The sequence below is a fragment of the Dama dama genome, chromosome 20 (genome assembly GCF_033118175.1).
Source record: "Dama dama isolate Ldn47 chromosome 20, ASM3311817v1, whole genome shotgun sequence".
In the NCBI taxonomy this organism is placed as follows: domain Eukaryota; kingdom Metazoa; phylum Chordata; class Mammalia; order Artiodactyla; family Cervidae; genus Dama; species Dama dama.
Window position 1 is genome coordinate 79,497,801 of NC_083700.1, and position 22,280 is coordinate 79,520,080.

At 37.5% G+C, this 22,280-nt stretch overlaps 1 protein-coding gene across 10 annotated transcripts in view; it reads left to right on the top strand.

Moving 5' to 3' along the window:
* The window catches only part of ITGB3BP (integrin subunit beta 3 binding protein), an 82,904-nt gene that overhangs the window by 674 nt on the left and 59,950 nt on the right, over positions 1-22,280 (top strand). For 6 of the 10 annotated variants that reach the window (XR_009689200.1, XR_009689201.1, XM_061121698.1 and 3 more), the window contains exon 2: positions 17,888-17,930. Coding sequence is in view for 5 of the 10 variants with exons in the window: in XM_061121698.1 (XP_060977681.1) it covers positions 17,888-17,930 (43 nt within the window). In the remaining 5 variants the exon portion in view is untranslated. Of the gene's footprint in view, positions 1-1,004; positions 1,052-17,887; positions 17,931-19,672; positions 19,805-22,280 lie in introns of all 10 variants that reach the window. The other 4 variants (XM_061121705.1, XM_061121703.1, XM_061121701.1 and 1 more) reach the window with 3 other exon arrangements.

Below are 22,280 nucleotides of genomic sequence, written 5' to 3' on the forward strand. Positions count from 1 at the left end.
TTTTTTTTTTTTTTTTCCAAAGCTCAGTAAAGAACTTTTTCTTTGGTGTAGGAGTGGAGATAATATATCAGTTCAGTTCAGTCGTTCACTCGTATCTGACTCCGCGACCCCTTGGACTGCAGCACGCCAGGCTTCCCTGTCCGTCAGCACCTCCCAGAGCTTACCCAAACTCATGTCCGTTCAGTCGGTGATGCCGTCCAACTATCTCATCCTCTGTCGTCCCCTTCTGCACCTGCCTTCAATCTTTCCCAGCATCAGGTTCTTTTCAGATGAGTCAGTTCTTCGCATCAGGTGGGCCAACGTATTGGAGTTGCAGCCTCAACATCAGTCCTTCCAATGAACATTCAGGACTGATCTCCTTTAGGATTGACTGGTTGGATCTTCTTGCAGTCCAAGGGACTTTCAATAGTCTTCTCCAACACCACAGGTCAAAAGCATCAATTCTTCTGCGCTCAGCTTTCTTTATAGTCCAACTGTCACATCCATCCATACATGACTACCAGAAAAACCATAGCTTTGACTAGATGGACCTTTGTTGGCAAAGTAATGTCTCTGCTTTTTAATGTGCTGTCTAGGTTGGTCATAACTTTTCTTCCAAGGAGTAAGCATCTTTTAATTTCTTGGCTGCAGTCACCATCTGCAGTGATTTTGGGGCCCAGAAAAATAAAGTCTGACACTGTTTCCACTGTTTCCCCATCTATTTGCCATGAAGTGATGGGAACAGATGCCATGATCTTAGTTTTCTGAATGTTGAGCTTTAAGCCAACTTTTTCACTCTCCTCTTTCACTTTCATCATGAGGCTCTTTAGTTTTTCGTCACTTTCTGCCATAAGGGTGGTGTCCTCTGCATATCTGAGGTTATTGATATTTCTCCCAGCAATCTTGATTCCAGCTTGTGCTTCATCCATCACAGCATTTCTCATGATATATTCTGCATATAAGTTAAATAAGCAGGGTGACAATATACAGCTTGACGTATTCCTTTTCTGTTGTTCCATGTCCAGTTCTAACTGTTGCTTCCTGGCCTGCATACAGATTTCTCAAGAGGCAGGTAAGGTGGTCTGGTATTCCCATCTCTTTCAGAATTTTCCACAGTTTGTTGTGATCCACACAGTCAAAGCCTTTGGCATAGTCAATAAGGCAGAAATAGCTGTTTTTCCTGGAATTCTCTTGCTTATTTGATGGTCCAGCAGATGTTGGCAATTTGATCTCTGGTTCTTTGCCTTGTCTAAAACCAGCTTGAACATCTGGAAGTTCACGGTTCACGTATTGTTGAAGCCTGGCTTGGAGAATTTTGAGCATTTCTTTGCTAGCATGTGAGATGAGTGTAATTGTGTGGTAGTTTGAACATTCTTTGGGATTGGAATGAAAACTGGCCTTTTCCAGTCCTGTGGCCACTGCTGAGTTTTCCACATTTGCTAGCATATTGAGTGCAACACTTTCACAGCATCATCTTTTTAGATTTGAAATAGCTCAACTGGAATTCCATCACCTCCACCAGTTTTGTTTGTAGTGGTGCTTCCTCAGGCTCACTTGACTTCACATTCCAGGATGTCTGGCTCTAGGTGAGAGATCACACCATCCTGATGATCTGGGTTTTGAAGATCTTTTTTGTACAGTTCTCTGTATTCTTGCCACCTGTTCTTAATATCTTCATTTCTGTTCGGTCCATACCATTTCTTTCCTTTATTGTGTGCATCTTTGCGTGAAATGTTCCCTTGGTATCTCTAATTTTTTTGATGAGATCTCTAGTCTTTCCCATTCTGTTGTTTTCCTCTATTTCTTTGAGGAAGGCTTTCTTATCTCTCCTTGCTGTTCTTTGGAACTCTGCATTCAAATGGGTATAGCTTTCCTTTTCTCCTTTATTTTTCGCTTCTCTTCTTTTCACAGCTTTTTGTAAGGCCTCCTCAGAGATCCATTTTGCTTTTTTGCATTTCTTTTTCTTGGGGATAGTCTTGATCCCTGTCTCCTGTACAATGTCACAAATCTCCGTCCATAGTTCTTCAGGCACTATGTTTGTCAGATCTAGTCCCTTAAATCTATTTCCCACTTCCACTGTATAATTGTAAGGGATTTGATTTAGGTCATACCTGAATGGTCTAGTGGTTTTCCCTACTTTCTTCAGTTTAAGTCTGAATTTGGCAATAAGGAGTTCATGATCTGAGCCACAGTCAGCTCCTGGTCTTGTTTTTGCTGACTGTATAGAGCTTCTCCATCTTTGGCTGCAAAGTATCAGTCTGATTTCGGTATCAACCATCTGGTGATGTCCATGTGTAGAGTCTTCTCTTTTGTTGTTGAAAGAGGGTGTTTGCTATGATCATTGCGGAGATAATATATAACACATGAAATTCTCTGGCTGCCTCTTGTCCCCAGGCTGATTTAGGTACCCTCCTCCTGTGCGCTTCTAGAGTAACTTATCTCCATTATTTTCAGTTCAGTTGCTCAGTGGTGTCCAACTCTTTCCAGCCCCATGGACTATAGCATGCCAGGCTTCCCTGTCCATCACCAACTCCCAGAGCTTGTTCAGATTCATGTCTATCAAGTTGGTGATGCCATCCAACCATCTCATCCTCTGTCCTCCTCTTCTCCTGTCTTCAGTCTTTCCCAGCATCAGGGTCTTTTCCAGTGAGTCTGTTCTTCAGATCAGGTGGCCAAAGTCTTGGTGCTTCAGCTTCAGCATCAGTCCTTCCAATGAATATTCAGGACTGATTTCCTTTAGAATTGACTGGTTTGATCTCCTTGCAATCCAAGGGACTCTCAAGAGTTTTCTCCAACATCACAGTTCAACAGCATCAGCTCTTCGGCACTCAGCTTTCTTTATAGTCCAACTCTCACATCCGTATATGACTACTGGAAAAACCATAGCTTTGACTAGATGGACCTTTGTGGGTAAAGAAATGTCTCTGCTTTTTAACATGCTGTCTGGGTTTGTCAGGGCTTCCCTCATAGCTCAGTTGGTAAAGAATCCGCCTGTGGTGCAGAAGACCCCTTTTAGATTCCTGGGTCGGAAAGATCCGCTGGAGACGCGATAAGCCTCTCACTCTAGTATTCTTGGGCTTCCTTTGTGGCTCAACTGGTAAAGAATCCGCCTGCAATGCCCATGACCTCCGTCGATCCCTGGGTTGGGAAGATCCCCTGGAAAAGGAAAGGGTACCCACTCCAGTATTCTGGCCTGGAGAATTCCATGGACTATGCAATCCATGGAGTTGCAAAAAGTCAGACATGACTGAGTGACTTTTACTTCACTTCCCTTCAGGTTTGTCAGAGCTTTTCTTCTGACAGAAGGAGCAAGCATCTTTTAATTTCATGGCTGCAGGCACCATCTGCAGTGATTTTGGAGCCCAAGAAAATCAAGTCTGTCACTGTTTCCATTGTTTCCCCATCTATTTGCCAAATGCAAAGTAACACAAGGTGGGAGGAGGAACATCTGAAGCAAATAGGAATTGATATGAAAGTGGAAAAATTTACAGAAATAATAACCTACATTTGTTGAATATGTAATTACGATTTGGATAGTGTGATTAACTGTCTTCAGTTCAGTCACTCATTCTTGTCTGACTCTTTGCGACCCTGTGAACCCCAGCACGCCAGGCCTCCCTGTCCATCACCAACTCCTGGAGTCCACCCAAACCCACGTCCATTGTGTCGGTGATGCCATCCAACCACCTCATCCTCTGTCATCCCCTTCTCCTGCCCTTAATCTTTCCCAGTATCAGGGTCTTTTCAAATCAGTCAGCTCTTCACATCAGGTAGGCAGAGTATTGGAGTTTCAGCTTCAACATCAGCTCCTCCAATGAACTGTCTACCTACATTTTTTAATGAATCCTAAAAAAGACCTTGGGAGGTAGGTGCTGCTGTTATCTCTACTTTCTACATAAGAGAGCTTAGCACCTAATAAGGTATCCTACACACAGGTAGCAATAAATACATTTCACGTATACCTTTAAAAGTTATGGATTATTAAAGAGGTTTTCCTTTCCCAGAATGAAGCAAAAAGACTTGCCTCCTTACTCTTGCTCTAGAAAAAGAACCCAGTTAGCACTTATACAAAACTATGAGGATAATGTTGCAAATTCCCTGTCAAATAGGAAACAGTGGAAACTGTTGTGTGTTTACATAATAAGTAGTGATACTTCCTAAGCTATGCTCCTGTTCTGCTGTAGATAGTAGGGAACCCCTAAAAACTGTTAAATGTGGACCTTTTGGACACCTGTTTTCATAACATTAACTGGTACATGTTATTTTAGGAGAGTCTGCAGTAATTAAATTCTGACATGACCTTAAAGTTATGTAGCAGCTTTTATATATATGTATATGTGTAAAGTTGACATATAGCAGTTTCACTGAGTTAATTTTGGCAAAGTGATTTAAGATGACATTAATGGTTATATAATGCAAAAGTACTTCAGTTAGAGGATCTCCATAATTGTTAGCAAACTTTTAGTTTTTAACGTGGTTAAACTGCAGGGTCACAAATAACTGTGCAAACAGTTATCTTGGCAAGTTATATGTAAAAGTGATATGGTTTTTAAGTGATGTTGAGATGATAACTTTTTGATATGAACTTGGCATTTTTGGCATGGGATTGTGTGATCTTTCTCCTTTCTAATTTTTTGAACCTTGACATGGAAAAAATATAACAAGTAATTTTGGAATATGCATGGCCTATATGTAAAGTAAGTATAACAGTAATGTCCCATAATAATAGAGTGGATGGGTGGATCTTAAAAACATACTGGATGAAAGAGCCAATTTGTCGAAAATTACATATAGCATATTATCTTTATAAAGCTTGAAAGTGAAAGTTGCTCAGTTGTGTCCGACTCTTTGCAACCCCATGGACTATACAATCCATGGAATTCTCCAGGCCAGAATCCTGGAGTGGGTAGCCTGTCCCTTCTCCAGGGGATCTTCTCAACCCAGGGATAGAACCCAGGTCTCCTGCATTGCAGGTGGATTCTTTACCAGCTCAGCCACAAGGGAAACCCTTACAAAGCTTAAGAACAAGCAAAAAACTATAGTTGAGGATTCTGTACGTTTATAATAAGTTTATTTAGGGAAGAAAAACAGAGGAATGATAAATACAAAGTTTAGTTTAATGGTAACCTTTCTGTGGAAAGCAGACAGATTAGAGAAAGCACATATAGATGTACCTATCCATAATGGTAATGGTCTAGTTCTTAAGTTGTGTGGTGAGTTTATGAGTGTTTTTTTTCACATTATGCTTCATAAATTAATCACTCTGTATGTATTCTTTAGTGTCAGATACTACTCAGAATGTTTTTTTAAAGATTTAGGAATCAATTATCTTGAATTACAGTCTCAATAACTATAGTTTTCTCTGCCTTTTTTTTTTTGATCATATAAGGCAGATGCTATCTTGGAACTGGGAAAATAAATGCATTGGATAAATGCTGTTCCTGATTTCATTAGGCTAATCATCATCCCTTTCAACTTTGCTTCTCTCCTGTGTACATTATAAAATTAGTGGCATCATTATTTCTCCATCTAGGTTGAAACCTTAATTTTTTTTTATTTTTGGATTTGAAGACTTTGAAGTAAGACAAACCAGGGTTTGAATCTTGGTCTGCTACTTTACCAACTGTGACACTTAGATTGTTACTTGTTGATCTCATGGATTAGTATAGTTATTCAATAAATATTAATTGATTAAGTTGCTGCTTAAAGAGAATTCATCTTGTGTACACAAATTCAAACCATGTTTATATTTGCATGATACTAAAAGTCAAATTATTATTTGCATAATACTAAAAGTCATTTCATCTTCGGGACAGATGAAAATGGGAAATATTTCCTCTGTATATTTCCTCTGTCCCAAAGGAAAGATCTTTGGAGTACACATTAGATATGTTAAGGTTGAAAGTGCAGTGGCCCCTGAATGGCTCACAAACAGTCTGGCAGTCAGAAACGCTTTACAAGGAGAGGCACACTCTGATAATGAACATGCCCAGGGGGCTCCCTTGGACTTGAGGCATCCAATTCTAATTTCCCCTTACAGGAGGACCAGAGAAGGAGATGGCGACCTACTCCAGTAGTCTTGCCTGGAGAATTTCGTGGACAGAGGAGCCTGGCGGGCTGCAGTCCATGGGATCACAAAGAGTCAGACATGACTGAGCGACTAACACTTACTTACACTTTAAAGTCAAACATACTTTTGTAATAGCTCTTTCTATAAATAATAAAATCCCCTTTTAAGTGTTTCCTCTGCCCCATTATATCCTTTCCTTTTAAAGATTCCTAGTATTAACTTGCTTAGTCTTTCTAATTAGTGTGGATTATTATACTAATTCAGACAAGGACATTCCATCTATTCCTGTGAGAGTCAGTTTTATTCTGTTCCAAGCTGTAGACTGAGTTAAGGTTATAGTTGGAATACTTTCAGTATTGGAGGAAACTATTTTAAACAGTATTTCTGTGGGGTCCATTCTGATGACATATTCGTGAAAATAATGAGTTTCTCTGAGAGAACTTTAAAATATGCTTTATATTCCTTGATAAAGAAGATTGATTCCAGGAAGCCCCACATGTACCCAAATCTGTGTATGCTCAAGTCCCTTACATAAAATGGCTTAGTAAAGTGGAAACAGTTGGCCCTCTGTATCCAAGGGTTTTCTGTCCTCAGATTCAACCAACCATGGATGAAAATCTTGACTGCAGATGTGAAACCCATTAATATGGAGGGTTGACTGTGTATTGAAAAAAATCTGTGTATAAGTAGACTAGTACAGTTCAAACCCATGTTATTCAAGGGTCAACTGTATGTATTTTTTGCTTGTAACTTCTTGAATAGATGCAAGTGTTTAAAGCAAGAATTATAACACTTATTGTGAGTTTTATAATGTTTATATGTTTAACAGTATAACACAAAGGACAGAATGAATGGACAGTAGCACTGTAAGATTCTTACATTTTTGTTAAGTTGTATTGTCTTAACTCTAAATGAACTGTGATGTGTTAAAAAGGTATATTATAGTTCCCAGAGTAACTAATGAAAAATAGAAAGATAATACATAACCAAAAAGTACAAAAAACCGTAGAAGAATTGAGTGATATACTAAAAATATCTAATCAAAAGAAGGCAGCAAAGAAAGATCAGAGGGAAAAAACAAACGAGACAGAAAGCAGCTAGCAAAATGTAGACCCAACTGTATAATAATTCCATTAAGTCTAAGTACAGTAAAGACACCAATGAAAAGATTGAGAATATCAGACTAGATTTAAAGATATATATATATATATATATATATATATACCAACCCATTTAATCCTAGTAACACAGATACCACCCCCATCAGAAACCAAAATACAAAAAAAGAATTGTAAGAAAATTGCTGGCTGATGTATTCTTTTTCATGAACATAGAATCAACTCAAAATTTAAGACTTGAAGGTAATACCTAGGACCATAAAACTCTTGAAAAAAACATAGGCCATAAACTCCATAACATTGGTCTTGGCAATGATCTTTTGGATCTGATGTTGAAAGCAAAGGCATTAACAGCAAAAATAAGTGGGACAAGATTAAAATAAAAAGTTTCTGCACAGAAAAAGCTTCTTCATCAACAAAATGAAAAGGCAATCTGCAGAATGGGAGAAAGTATTTGCAAATTATGTATCTGATAAGGGATTAATATCCAAAATATACAAAGAACTCCTACAACTCAATAGCAAAAAAAGAAAATGAAAACCAGTCAAATTAAAAAATGGGCAGAGGATTTGAGGAAACATTTTTTCTGGAGAAGACATACAGATGGCAACAGGTACATGAAAAGGTGTTCAGCATCACTAATCAAAATGCAAATCAAAACCACAATGAGCTATTACCTCACACCTGTTAGAATGGCTCTTATCAGAAAGATAAGAGATAACAAGTGCTGGTGAGAATGTGGACAAAGGGGAACCTGGGCATTGCTAGTGGGAATCTAAATTGGTGCAGCCACTATGGAAAGCAGTAAGGAGTTTCCTCAAAATATAGAACTCCTATGTGATCCAGCAGCTCCATTTCTGAGTGTTTATCTGAAGGAAATTAAAACACTAACTCAGAAAGATACATGTACCCCCATGTTTATTACAGCATTATTTACAATAGCCAAGTATCCACCAGTGGTTGAATGAATAAAGAAAATCTGGTGTGTGTATATGTGTATGTATTATATGTGTGTGTGTGTGTATATTATTCAACCATAACAAAAAAGAAAATCCTGCCACTTGCAATATGGATGGCATCTTGAGGCCTTATGCTAAAGGAGATGTCAGAAAGTTAAAGGTTAATAGCATATAATCTCACTTACATTCAGAATCTTTAGAAAGAACAAACTCATGGAAAAAGAGGTAAGACTTGTGTTTACTAGAGATGGGAGGGAAGAATTGAAGGAAGGTGGTCAAAAGGTACAGACTTCTAGTTATGAAATAAATCAAGTGCTGGGAATGTAATGTACAGTGTGGTTACTATAGTTAATAATACTATATGTTTGAAAGTTGCTAAGAGAGTAGTTAGGTGGGTCTTAGAATGCAAAGTCGATTGGCCCTTAGGAAACATCACTACAAACAAAGCTAGTGGAGATAATGAAATTTCAGTTGAGCTGTTTCAAATCTTAAGAGATGATGCTATTAAAGTGCTACACTCAATACGCCAGCAAATTTGGAAAACTCAGCAGTTGTCACAGGACTGGAAAAGATCAGTTTTCATTCCAGTCCCAAAGAAAGGCAATGTCAAAGAATGTTCAAACACCACACAATTGCACTTATCTCACATGCTAGCAAAGTAATGCTCAAAATTCTCCAAGCCAGGCTTCAACCTGGCTATGTGAACCAACAATTTCCAGATGTTCAAGCTGGATTTAGAAAAGGCAGAGGAGCCGGAGATCAGATTGCTAGCATCCGCTGGATCATTGAAAAAGCAGGAGAGTTCCAGAAAAACATCTACTTCTGCTTTATTGACTACACCAAAGCCTTTGACTGTGTGGATCACAACAGACTGTGGAAAATTCTTCAAGAGATGGGAATACCAGACCACCTTACCTGCCTCCTGAGAAATCTGTATGCCGGTCAAGAAGCAACAGTTAGGAACAGATATGGAACAACAGACTGGTCCAAGTTGGGAAAGGAGTATGTCAAGGCTGCATATTGTCACCCTGCTTATTTAACTTATATGCAGAGTACATCATGTAAACTGCCAGGCTGGATGAAGCACAAGCTGGAATCAAGAATGCCGGGAGAAATAACAATAACCTCAAATATGCAGATGACACCATCCTTACAGCAGAAAGTGAAGAACTAAAGAGCCTTGATGAAAGTGAAAGAGGAGAGTGAAAAAGTTAAGCCTTTGAGTGTGTGGATCACAGTAAACTCTGGAAAATTCTGAAAGTGATGGGAATACCAGACCACCTGACCTGCCTCTTGAGAAATCTATGCAGGTCAGGAACTGGACATGGAACAACAGACTGGTTCCAAATAGAAAAGGAATACGTCAAGGCTGTGTATTGTCACCCTACTTATTTAACTTATATGCAGAGTACATCATGAGAAACGCTGGGCTGGATGAAGCACAAGCTGGAATCAAGTTTGCCAGGAGAAATATCAATAACCTCAGATATACAGATGACACCACCCTTATGGCAGAAAGTGAAGAAGAACTAAAGAGCCTCTTGATGAAAGTGAAAGGAGAGTGAGAAAGTTGGCTTAAAGCTCAACATTCAGAAAACTAAGATCATGGCATCTGGTCCCATCACTTCATGGCAAATAGATGGGGAAACAGTGACAGACTTTATTTTTTGGGCTCCAAAATCACTGCAGATGGTGACTGCAGCCAAGAAATTAAAAGACACTTACTCCTTGGAAGGAAAGTTATGACCAACCTAAATAGCATATTAAAAAGCAGAGACATTACTTTGCCAACAAAGGTCCGTCTAGTTGAGGCTATGGTTTTTCTGGTAGTCATGTATGGATGTGAGAATTGGAATTTAAAGAAAGCTGAGCGCTGAAGAATTGATGCTTTTGACCTGTGGTGTTGGAAAAGACTCTTGAGAGTCCCTTGGACTGCAAGGAGATCCAACCAGTCAATCCTAAAGGAGATCAGTCCTGAATGTTCATTGAAAGGACTGATGTTGAAGCTGAAACTCCAGTACTTTGGCCACCTGATGCAAAGAGCTGACTCATTTGAAAAGACCCTGATGCTAGGAAAGATTGAAGGCGGGAGGAGAAGGGGACGACAGAGGATGAGATAGTTGGATGGCATCACCGAATCAATGGACATGAGTTTGAGTAAACTCTGTGAGTTGGTGACGGTCTGGGAGGCCTGCTGTCCTGCAATCCATGGGGGTTGCAAGGAGTCGGACATGACTGAGCAACTGAACTGAACTGAAGCTCCGGGGGTTGGTGATGGACAGAGAAACCTGGCGTTCTGCAGTCCATGGAGTCCCCAAGTTGGACATGATTGAGCGACTTAACTAAAGAGAGTAGCCCTCAAAGTTCTCATCACAAGAAAAAAAGTTATAAGTGTGTGTGATAATGGATTTTAACTAGACTTGCTATGATGATCATTTCACAGTATATACATACATTGAATCATTTTGTTGTATATCTGAAATCAATGTATTTCAATTGTTGAATTATTGTCCAATTATTGAAATTAATTGTATTTCAATCAAAGAAATTTCCTGACTTTGATGATTGTATTGTGATTATGTAAGAGAATATTCTTGATCTTAGAAAAACACAAATATTTTTGCATAAAGGTATACGGGGTCTGTAACATTTTCAGTAGATCATAAAAAAAGATTTTGCATTGTCTATGTATGTATTTGTGTTTGTTTATATAGAGAATGGTAAAGCAACTGGGACAAAATGTAATAAGTATTAAAGTCTGGGTTAAGGATAACAAAAACTGTTGTTACTAGAATTTTTTTTCTTTTTTGAGTGCTGAGGTCTATAGCATTAGATTATATGGACTTGATTGGATTAGATGATTCCCTTCTTTCTAGTCTGCCTGCAGTGCAGGAGACCCTGGGTTCAATCCCTGGGTTGGAAAGATACCCTGGAGAAGGAAATGGCAGCCCACTCCAGCATTCTGCCTGGAAAATCCCGTGGACGGAGGAGCCTGGCAGGCTACAGTCCATTGCGTGACAAAGAGTTGGACATGACTAGCGACTTTCACTCTCTTAGTTGTTTTACAATATTGTGTTGGTTTCTGTTGTACAGCAATGTAACTCAGCTATGTGTGTGCATATATCGCCTCCCTCCTGCCTCCCCCGACCCCCACTCTGTCCCACCCCCCTGGAGTCACCGTAGACCATCAGGATGAGCTCTGTGTGCTGTGCTGCAGGCTCCTGGTACAGATGAGCCGAGAATGTTCTTAACTTTAAAATATATAAAAATTAAGTTACCCCTCAAACTACTCATCAAATTGTTTTTTAACTTGCTCTGTAACAAGAGAAGCCACTGCAGCGAGAAGCCCTCTTGCCACAACTAGAGAAAGTCTGTGAGCATCAATGAAGACCCAGTGTAGCCATAAACAAATAAACAGAAATAAACATTTAACAATGCTAATGGATGGGTTAAACAGTAAATTAGATGCAATTAAAGAAAGAATTGTAAACTAGAAGATTGACCTGAAGAAATTGCCCAAAAAGTAGCATAGAGATCAATGATAAGAAATAGATGTTCAGAGATATGAAAAATGGAATGGAAAAATCTAAGATGTCTTCTCGAGGGAGTCCCAGAAAGGTAGAATCAAGGAGAACCAGTGTTTGGAGAGATGATGGCTTAGATTTTTCCAGAACTGATAAGATACAAATCCACATAAGCGACTGCCTTAGATACAAATCGACATGGTTCTGTGCTTAGTCACGCAGTCATATGTGACTCTCTGTGACCCTTTGGATTGTAGCCCTCCAGGCTACTCTGTCCATGGGATTTTTCAGGAAAGAATACTGGAGCGAGTTGCCATTTTTCTTCTCCAGGAGATTTTCCCAACGCAGGGATCAAACTCGCATCTTCTGTGTCTCCTCCATTGCGGACGGATTCTTTACTCTGTGAGCTATTCGGGGAAGCCCAATTCGTTATCAGTCTTTTGATAAAGAAGATTTTGACACCGTAAACATGTTGCCCAATAACTGGTTACAGTTTGGGCCAGTTTTATCGTGAGGAATAGCAAGGTTAATCATTTATTTAGTTACTTTCACATGGTAACCATATTTCTACGTGCATTGGAGTGATAGTCCCACTTACCCATACTGTGATAGTGAATCATTATATGACCTCTGTGAATATTGAACACAAAAGAGCATGAACTTAAATGAAAGGGAGAATGCAAAAAAGAGATAAGAGATTCTTATTCCTTCTTTGCTCATTCCCATACATAGAATGAAAAATCCATCATTTTAGATTTCTTAATTTATATCTTAAGAGTTACATGGGATGTGAATTTGGCCATTGCCTTTAATCAAAGGATTTCTAAGGGTCTCATAAGCATATTGCATAATCCTGTGGACACTCTTCATGTAGTTGTAGCTGGCAATGATATCTCCATTATAGAGAGGAATAAATGGAAGCACTGTATGCCAAATGATATTTTTATATCCATTCAGAAATGTCTTACTGGTTTACAGGTCAGTATTGTTATCAACTTTATGAAGCTTAGTGTGATTATGTGATTTGCCCAACCTTAGAGGAAGAATTTGGCATTACATCAAGGCTCCCTGAGTCTTATCTGCCTGACTAATTTTATCTCCTCCCCACACATACACACACTTAGCCTCAGCTCTGCTACTCAAATCATATTTAATCCAATGTTTTAAAAGTCCTGTAAGGGATGATGGATTACTGTTAGTCACAATTGTGGTTACTTATGAGGGAGAAAAAAAACTGAACAGGATGGGACAAAAGAAGGGTTTGGGGGCATAGATGACACACATCTCCTATCCAAGTTCTAACCAGGTCGGACCCTGATTAGCTTCTGAAGTCAGATGAGATTGGGCGCATTCAGAGTGGTATGGCCATAAACAGATGGCAAACTTCTGTTTGTTCATCCTGGGTGATGGTTACAAGTGTGGTTGCCTTATAATAATCCATTAAGCAATATATTTGTTTAATGTTAAAAAAGAGAAAGTCCTGTAAGGGAACCTTAAGTCATGTAGCTTCATGAATCTTTGAAGTATCATTCCTGGTTCTTAATTAAAAATCAAATGATAGTTTATTTTTTTCTAGAACAACTTTTTAAAAAAATATTGTAACTGCTGTTAGTAATATTGTATACTAAAACTCATGCACTTGTTCTGTTCTGATGAATTGTTATTGTTAAAGTCATGTCTGATTTCTTTGTGACCTCATGGACCAAAGCCTACCAGACTCCTCTGTTCATGAGATTTTCCAGGCAAGAATACTGGAATGAATTACTATTTCCTTCTCCATAGGCTCTTCCTGGATCAGGGATCCAATCTGTGTCTCCTGCATTGGAAGGCGGTTTCTTTACTACTTAGCTACCAGGGAAGCCCTCTGATGAGTTAGAGAATCCTAATCAGGATATTACCATGTGGTAAGCTAAATAAAATAGTGGACGATGGTCTTAAAGAGTAATATGGCTAATTCTATACAGTTACTCTCTTTACCTGTTGATATGAAACTATAATATATATCTTTATCTTTCTTAAATTCTCACCAGCAGTAATGCTGGTAGCAAACAGATCCCAGTGAATCTAAACCTAGTACACCTAAAGCTGGACTTACATTCAAATTGTGGGCATAGGTATAGATTTGGGTTAAGGTGGAAATGAAAAAAAAAAAAACCTGTAGAATTTAAAGAGTTACCCATAAGAGGGATGTAATTAGGAAATAATAGGTGGGATGTAATTAGTATATAGTGAGGCTTCCCTGGAGGCTCAGTGGTAAAGAATCTGCCTGCCAGTGCAGGAGACACATATTCGATCCCTGGGTCGAGAATATACTCGAGAAGGAAATGTCAGCCCACTCCAGTATTCTTGCCTGGGAAGTCCTATGGACAGAGGAGCCTGGCAGGCTACAGTTCATGGACTCACAAAAGAGTCAGACATGACTTAGTTAAAGAGTAGTTCTGTGGCATTTAAGTACAGGTAACCCTTGAGTAATTTGGGGGTTAAGGACACCAGTTACAGTCCACTTGCAGATTTACAATCAGCATTGCGTATCCCTTGTTCCACATGCATGGATTCAACCATTTGTGGTTGTGTAATACTACAGTATGTATTTGTTGGAAAAATAAAACTCAAGTGTAGGTGGATCCTCACAGTTCAAACTCACGTTGTTCAAGGATCAGCTGTGCTTTCACGTTGTTGTACAGCTGTTACCATCATTCATTTCCCAAACTTGTTTTAATCTTGCAGAACTGAAATTTTCTGTCAAACAGTAACTCCCTATTCACCTCTCCTCCCAGCCTATGGTGACTACCTTTCTATTTTCTATCTTTATGAATTTGACTGCTTTAAGCACCTCACTTGAATGGAATTATATAGTATTTGTCCCTTTTTGATTGGCTTATTTCACTAGCATAATGTCTTCAAGGCTCATCCATGTTGTAGTATGTGAAATTTCTTTCCCTTTAAGGCTGAATAATATTCCCTTGTGTGTGTGGGGTGTGTGTGTGTGTGTGACTGTGTGTATACACACACAGATATGTATATGCCAAATTTGTTTTACTTATTCCGCTGTCCACAGACACTTGCTCTGCTTTCACCTTTTGGCTATTGTCAGTAATGCTGTTATGAACATGAATGTACAGATGTGTCCCTACTTTCAGTTCTTTTGGGTATATGTTCAGAATTGGGATTGCTGGATTATATGTTAATTCTATGTTTAATTTTTTGAGGAACTGACAAACTATTTCCATAGCATCTGTACCATTTTACAGTCCTATCAGCATAAGAGTTCCAGTTCTGCATTCTGACAAACCCCTATTTTCTGGAGGATTTTTGGGAGGTGGGGTGAGGTTGATGGTGGTCATCCTAATGGTTGTGAATTGTTATCGTGTGGTTCTGAATTCTCTAGGCCAGAATACTGGAGTGGGTAGCCTTTCCCTTCTCCAGGGGATCTTCCCAACCCAGGAATCAAACTGGGGTTTCCTGCATTGCAGGCAGATTCTTTACCAACTGAGCTATCAGGGAAGCCCTGATGAAACCAGGTTCGATTCCTGGATCGGGAAGGTCCGCTGGAGAAGGGAGAGGCTACCCACTCCAGTATTCTTTGGCTTCCCTTGTGGTTCAGCTGGTGAAGAATCTGCCTGCAATGTGGGAGACCTGGGTTCCATCCCTGGCTTGGGAAGATCCCCTGGAGAAGGGAAAGGCTTCCCACTGCAGTATCCTGGCCTGGAGAATTCCGTGGACTGTATAATCCATGGGGTCACAAAGAGTCAGACACGACTGAGCGACTTTCATTTTTTTAAAACCAAGGTAGTAACCACAAGAGATACTTATTTAGTACTTAATAGAACTACCAGAGATAGATCACTTTTAATTGCTAATTAATACTGGTAGCAGATGAGTAAATACTTTCAGAAAATATTTGTATATATAAACATATAATCAAGTTTTGCCTGTCCTTTGTGCATTTCATCCATCTCTTTCTGTTTCTGTTAACACAGTCCTAATCCATTTAACGTCATCACATGTTTGTGCTACTGTTGGTTGTTTTTTCAAAAAGGTAAAAGCATTTAGTGGGTGCTTAATTTAATAATTTGTATCTTGACACTGGGGCCCAGTTCTAACAGAATGGTAAAAATAGATGGTCATAAATTCCTCTAGTAGTTTGCTCTTCTTTACCTCTTCTTTAGCACCTCCCCCTCAATTCAACAAGGATTTATTGGGATGTGAAATCTGAGTTTCCCTGAGATTGTGTTACAGGGGGCAAATCACACCAAGTCTTCCCTATTGGATGAACCAAGTAGTTTCTTAGGTCCCTCCTAGCCTTGTCTGGTGAATGTCTTTATGATTTTTGTAAATATTACCAGCTTTTGGTCATTAGATGCCTGAATTGTCTGAAAACCACATTACCCACAATAAACCATGTTTTTAGATTCTCATTGAAGAGAGGGGAAGATAACAGTCTAACTCAGATCACTTTCATATTTACTATCATATATCTCCTTGGGCTTCTTAGATCAACCTCAGACCTAACTAGAAATCTTTTAAATACAAGCATTTAGTTTTCTAAGAATTAGCCATCACTCATAAAGCAATATAGTATTTTGAGCAGTTAATGTCAGGGTGGGGCTTGTTTACTTCTGAAAAGTCGTATTGCATCTTAACAGGATGTAAAAAAAAAACTGTGTACTGTGTACTTTTAGTTTTTGATTTCTACTTTTGAGGTTTTATGGGCTTCCCTTGTGGCTCAGTTAGTAAAGAATCTGCCTGCAATGCCAGGGATCTGGGTTCGATCCCTGGGTTGGGAAGATCCCCTAGAGAAGGGAAAGGCTACCCACTCCAGTATTCTGGCCTGGAGAATATCACGACTCTATAGTCCATGGGATCTCAAAGAGTTGGACATGACTGAGCAACTTTCATTTTCACTTTCACTTTGAAGTTCTATATATACAAAAACGTCTACACACCTGAATAGGGTAATATATATTCCAAAACTAAATATGTGTGCTTTTTTGAATTAAGTGCCATTTTTATTTGTTTGTACCTCTGTTCTCTTGCTTCATTGAGAATTCACATTAAATTGATTTCAGATGGACTTCTAAAAGATATGAGTAATTCTTTAAACCAATTTAGTTAATCTTAAGAAATAATGTTATGTATTAGGCTGATGTAGATATAATAGGAAAATTAAATGAACTATTCTAGATAAACTTTTGTATTTAACATTTATAGTTGAGTAAATTTTATAAATTGTCTATTTCTTCTATTCTTGCTCCTGTCACTTGTTTGAAATTCAGTAGCCAGTTATTTATGCCTAGTCATTTTCTAGGATCTATAAATTTTGTTTTGTTTTCTGTAATACAAGCTATAATAAATTTTTTTCTTTATGCTCAAATTCTCTAATATTTTAAGTAATTTAATTTCTTTTTCTCAGAGATTAATAAGATACTTTTAATGCTGCATTTGTCACTGAGAAAACTAGTTTTAATTTATATTGACCTTTTTCTCCTTTGAGCATTTAATCTGCTTTCAATAAAATGTTGATGACTGCTCTTTAGAAGACAGCTGTACGAAATAAAGTATTATAAATATTCAGCTTTCCTTTCTAAGCTTTGTCACCAACAGCTGGGCATCCAGTTTAGCAGAACAGATTTTGCACAGAGAGAGCCTGGCATGTTCCTGAATCAGTATAGTGAAGGAGACAAAAAAGTAGTTTCTTATGGATTGGGGACTTATAAAGACATAGAGCATCTGTTACTCAGTTAAGTCATAGTCTGGTTGCACTGAATCATGTTTAAAGCTAGAATAATGTGTAAAACTTTTTCACCTTGCTCATACCTTTATTTTAATATCTAGTATATTATTTTTGCAAATAAAATGCTTTCAACATCTCCATTGAAGGTATGTAAATGATTTTGCTCTTATCTATAATTTTTCATTAGTGATATTTTAAAACACAAAGATATTAATTTTTTACTAAGAGTATTTTATAACTTTAATTTTTGAATTGTATGATAGTGCATATATATACAACTCATATATAAAAATCCATTTAAATATTTAATTATGATTTCATCTTGATATATGCTATTAAAAAACCAATTCTCTCATTGTGAAAATTGCTTTCTTCATAGGTTTTCTAGTTTAGTTGGTGAAAGTAACTTAAAATGGAATCTTTGTTTATACAGATTACTCTTAAATACTTGGGTTACTTGAAGCATATTAAATCTAAGATGTCTTTAAATATTTTGTTTGCAGTGTTAGAAGATCACTGAAATTGGATGGTCTGTTAAAAGCAAATGTAAGTATTTACTTGTGAGTTTGTAGTTGCATAATAACATAATAAGATTGTATTTTTATTGTTTTTACAGCTAATTTTCTCTTATACTAAATGTAAGAAGTATCAAAAACTCCTGTGACATAATTGTTATTGGCACACCATTTTCTACATATAAAACTTGTAATATATGGAAATTCCTTGCAGGCTTGAGATTTTTATTTAAGGGACAAATTATTTAGAAGCCTTAATGAAATAATTTAGTAGAAAAAAATACTTTGCAACTTAAATGCAGATAAATAAAGATGGAACAGTAGGCAGTGCTTTAATGCACATTCTGTAATCTGCTAAATTGAAATAAAACACTAACATTTTTATATCTAAAAGGTAACTACCCCCTCACCTTGCTGACATGGTTAAACATAAAATTCTAGCACTGTAATAACTTTCACCATGGTTGTCACAATAAGAATAAAATTGTACTGTTGCTGTTACAGTTTATAAATCTTGTCATAGCACATTCCCAATACCAGCATATCATGACATATGGTAATTTATTATCTGTTTATTATCTTTTCATACCAACAGTGGATCTAGATACAAACACTAATACTAGGATACTTATGGCCTTAGTAATCTTAAATGCAAATAAATGAGAAAGTAAATTAAAATAAATAGCTAGTCAATAAATAGGCTCCTATATGAGATCCCATATGAGAATGCCATTTCAAGAAATGGGTTTTATATGGAATTTCTCTTCAGAAGACTCACTGGTATTTAACAATTTACCATTTTTAAAACTTCCTAGATGCTTTTCTAAAAAATTTAAACAAAGGTGGCAAAATACTGCAATGCCACTAAAAAAATCATTAGCAGTGTAATTAGCAATTTAAAACACCATTATCCAACTTGTTCTGTACAGAATGCAGCTGTGACTGTAATTTTGCATCTGTTTCTTTGGTCAGAATGGTATTTTGGTAGATGAGTAGTCCAGCTTGAAATGAAATACAGTTCTTCTCTGCCCCAAGACTGTTCTTTGGGAGGTGGTAACACCATTTGAATGAAAGAGAATGACCATTTAGGAATTCATCCTTTTCATAAAGTACAGTTGTCATGGATAGCTTTCTATATAGTTTTTCTCCAGATTAGGATGTTTCAAGGTAACCAGTGAAACAGTGAATATCCTGTATTAGAAAAATACATTGTTATGTTTGGCCCAGTTCTGTACCTTTAAACCAGTTGACAGTACCACATGGCCACCAACTGCTAAATGCAGGTTCCTTAAATCCTAGCCAGGGCCTTCAACATTTCTATTTTCTAACCTATTTCTAATATTTATTATTATTTCTGATATTTTCAGCTTTTGTACTTTTGCCTCATCATATATTTGCAGCTCTATCTTAGATCTGACAACTTTTGCTCTGGTGCTACATCTAGGCTTCTCTCCTTAGCTATATTTATGCATCCATCTTTTCCAGTAATAATTTAGCCCTGAAGCAGCCTGGTTCCCAAGAATCTACCTATATGCCAGTGATTGCTTTGAGGCTGCCTTAGCCCATGCAAAGGAAAATCAGACATTTAAAACCTTACCTACAATTGCTTTGAAGCTACAGAGGAACTCGTAGTAACTTTGTGGTCATTTTGCCTTACCGGCATGATGCTGAAAGAAGACAACTGTGGTGTTGAAGGAAAGGAGATGGCTCTTAAATGCTAGTTCGTTGAAGTGTAGTCTGTTCATCTTAAACATTTAGTGTTTCCTCTCCCAGAGATGTTTGGAACTAGCAAATCCCAGTGTTCCCAATGTGGCTACGGACCTTCATGAAGATAATGCTCCATGATGTTAGGACAAGTCTGCAAAAGTGATTTTCCTTATGAGTCCCCTAATAAGAGAAAGAGAGGTATGGCTCATCCCCTGTGATCTTCCATTTCATATATTGTGTATATACTACAAGTACCACTATTTGCTAGTCCTCCCAAATTGTTGAGGGTAGTGAGGAGTAATAAAGGTTTTGATTTTTCATTACCTACAGTATTGGGGTTGCTCAAGTTATTACCTTTCAAACACTGTTTTTAGATGAATTTTCAAAGACAAAGTTGAATTTATTACAAATAATTTGAAAATTATTCTTTACAAATAAACTACCAGTGGCAGTTCAGATAAATTTGTAGGGATAGCTGTAACCTGGTCATATACCTAGTTAGCTTGACCTAATCTCTTTCAGGCTACCTTAGAGAAGGAACTGGAGAGCAGATGCTGCAGATGGGAAGGGAAGGAGCATACTTCCTACCAAGGCCAACTTAATAGGCATTCTGCCAGAAGGAATGGCAGTGCAGGTTTAGGGGAAGTTTGCTGATTTGGACATGCATATCCCAGTCGAAATTACTGTGTTACCATTAGTAGGATACTCCTAAGTCTGATTATTCCCATTATCTCATCTCTCTGAGACAAGACTTTTCCTGACTCCTGAAATTAGAAAGAACATTGGATTTCAGGGCTTTAGAAAATATGACAGCTCACATTCTGTAGGCTCACTCATTGGTCTGGCTCATGTCTGCTCCTTTCTCTTCTCCTTCCCTCCTCTTGCCCTGCTTTTTTCCTTACCTTTTTATTATGGAAATTTTTGAACATACACTAAAGTAGAGACAATAATACAATGAAGTACCATGTAACCATCACCCATTTTCCAAAATTACTAACATTTTGCTAATTTTGCTTCATCTATCTCTATATATGTACATATATATTTATGTGTGTATGTATCTGTATTTTTTTCCCTGGAATTTTACAAATCTCACACATGTTATTTCATTAGAATATTCTTCAGTGTGCATTTTTAACAGATAATGACTTCTTTCATAACTCTAGTGCCACTATCATAACTTATAAAATAAGAAGTAGCTCCTTAATAATATCTTTCACCCAGTCCATATTCACATTTCTATGGTTGTTTCAAAATGTCCTTTTATAGTTGGCTTGTTAAAATCAGGATCCAAGCAAGATTTCCACATGTAATGGTCTTTATATATCATGTCTTTTTTTTGCACCAAGTCTTTTAAAATCTCACTCTTTTTCTTATAATTTATCTTTTGGAAAAAACTGAAATATTTTTTCCATAAGTGTATTTCACATTCTAGATCTTATTGTTTTCTTGTGTTCTTTAGAAATGTGATTTCTCTATTCACATTTCTCTATTTCACAATTCACATTTCTTCATATTTCATATAAAACATCATTAAAGCTAGAGGCTTGATTAGATTCTGGTTCATATTTTTGCTAAGAATGCCTCATAGGTAGTCTGTATATTTCCTGTTGCATTACCTCCACAAGTACAAAGTGGTCTTGGTTTCAAGTGTTACCAGCCTGATTCACCCATAGTAAAATTCTCTGTCAGTCTTTCTCCTAATGTTTTTTTTTTTTTAAATTCATTAATGGTTATTTTATAGATTCCTTTTTTCACTACAGTTACCAAATACTGATCGCTTTTTTGCCTTTTGATTTTGGAGAATTTTGATTATAGAGAATGCACTGCTTACTGCTAATAAGGCTTATTAGCCTTATCAACACAAGGCTAATATTGTTTCATATATGCTCCCATGCATACTTCAGTATCCCCTGTAGTAGATTATTTGAAGCAAATCTCAAACATCATCCATATCATCCATAAATACTCCAGTAATTATTTCAAAAAGATAGATTTTAAAAAAGGTATAGTATTATACCCCACTCCCACCTCTGCTATGATCTCTGCAAAAAAATCTCTCAAAATTAACATTAATTCCTTAATCCTTAAGTGGACATCTTTGCTCAAATTCTCCCAATTATCTCATATACTTTTTGACAGTTCAGTTCTTTTTAAATTTTAACATTTTTATTGACATTCATATAATATAAAGTTCATAATTTAAAAAGTATATACCAGTGACTTATTATATACTCATTGCATTGTGCAGCCATCACCTATATCTGATTTCAGAATATTTCCATCACCCCCAACAGAAATCCATACCTATGAGCAGTTAGTTTCAGTTCCCTCCTGCTCTCATTCCCTGGCAACTACTAATTTGCTGTTTCTGTGGATTTGCCTATTCTGGCCATATTATATAAATGGAATCATACAATATGTGGCCTTTCGTGACTGACTTCTTTCATTTAGCATAACATTTTCAAGTTTTAGCCAAGGTTTATCACATGTAACAGTACTTTATTCCTTTTTATGGCTCAAACTTATTCTTTTGTGTGGGTATGTCACCTTTTGTTTATCTGTCCTTCAGCTGAAGAATGGACTTCCATTCTTGAGTGCTGCTAGTGGTGAAGAAACCCCCTGCCAATGCAGGAGACACAGGTTCTATCCCTGGGTCAGGAAGATCCCCTGG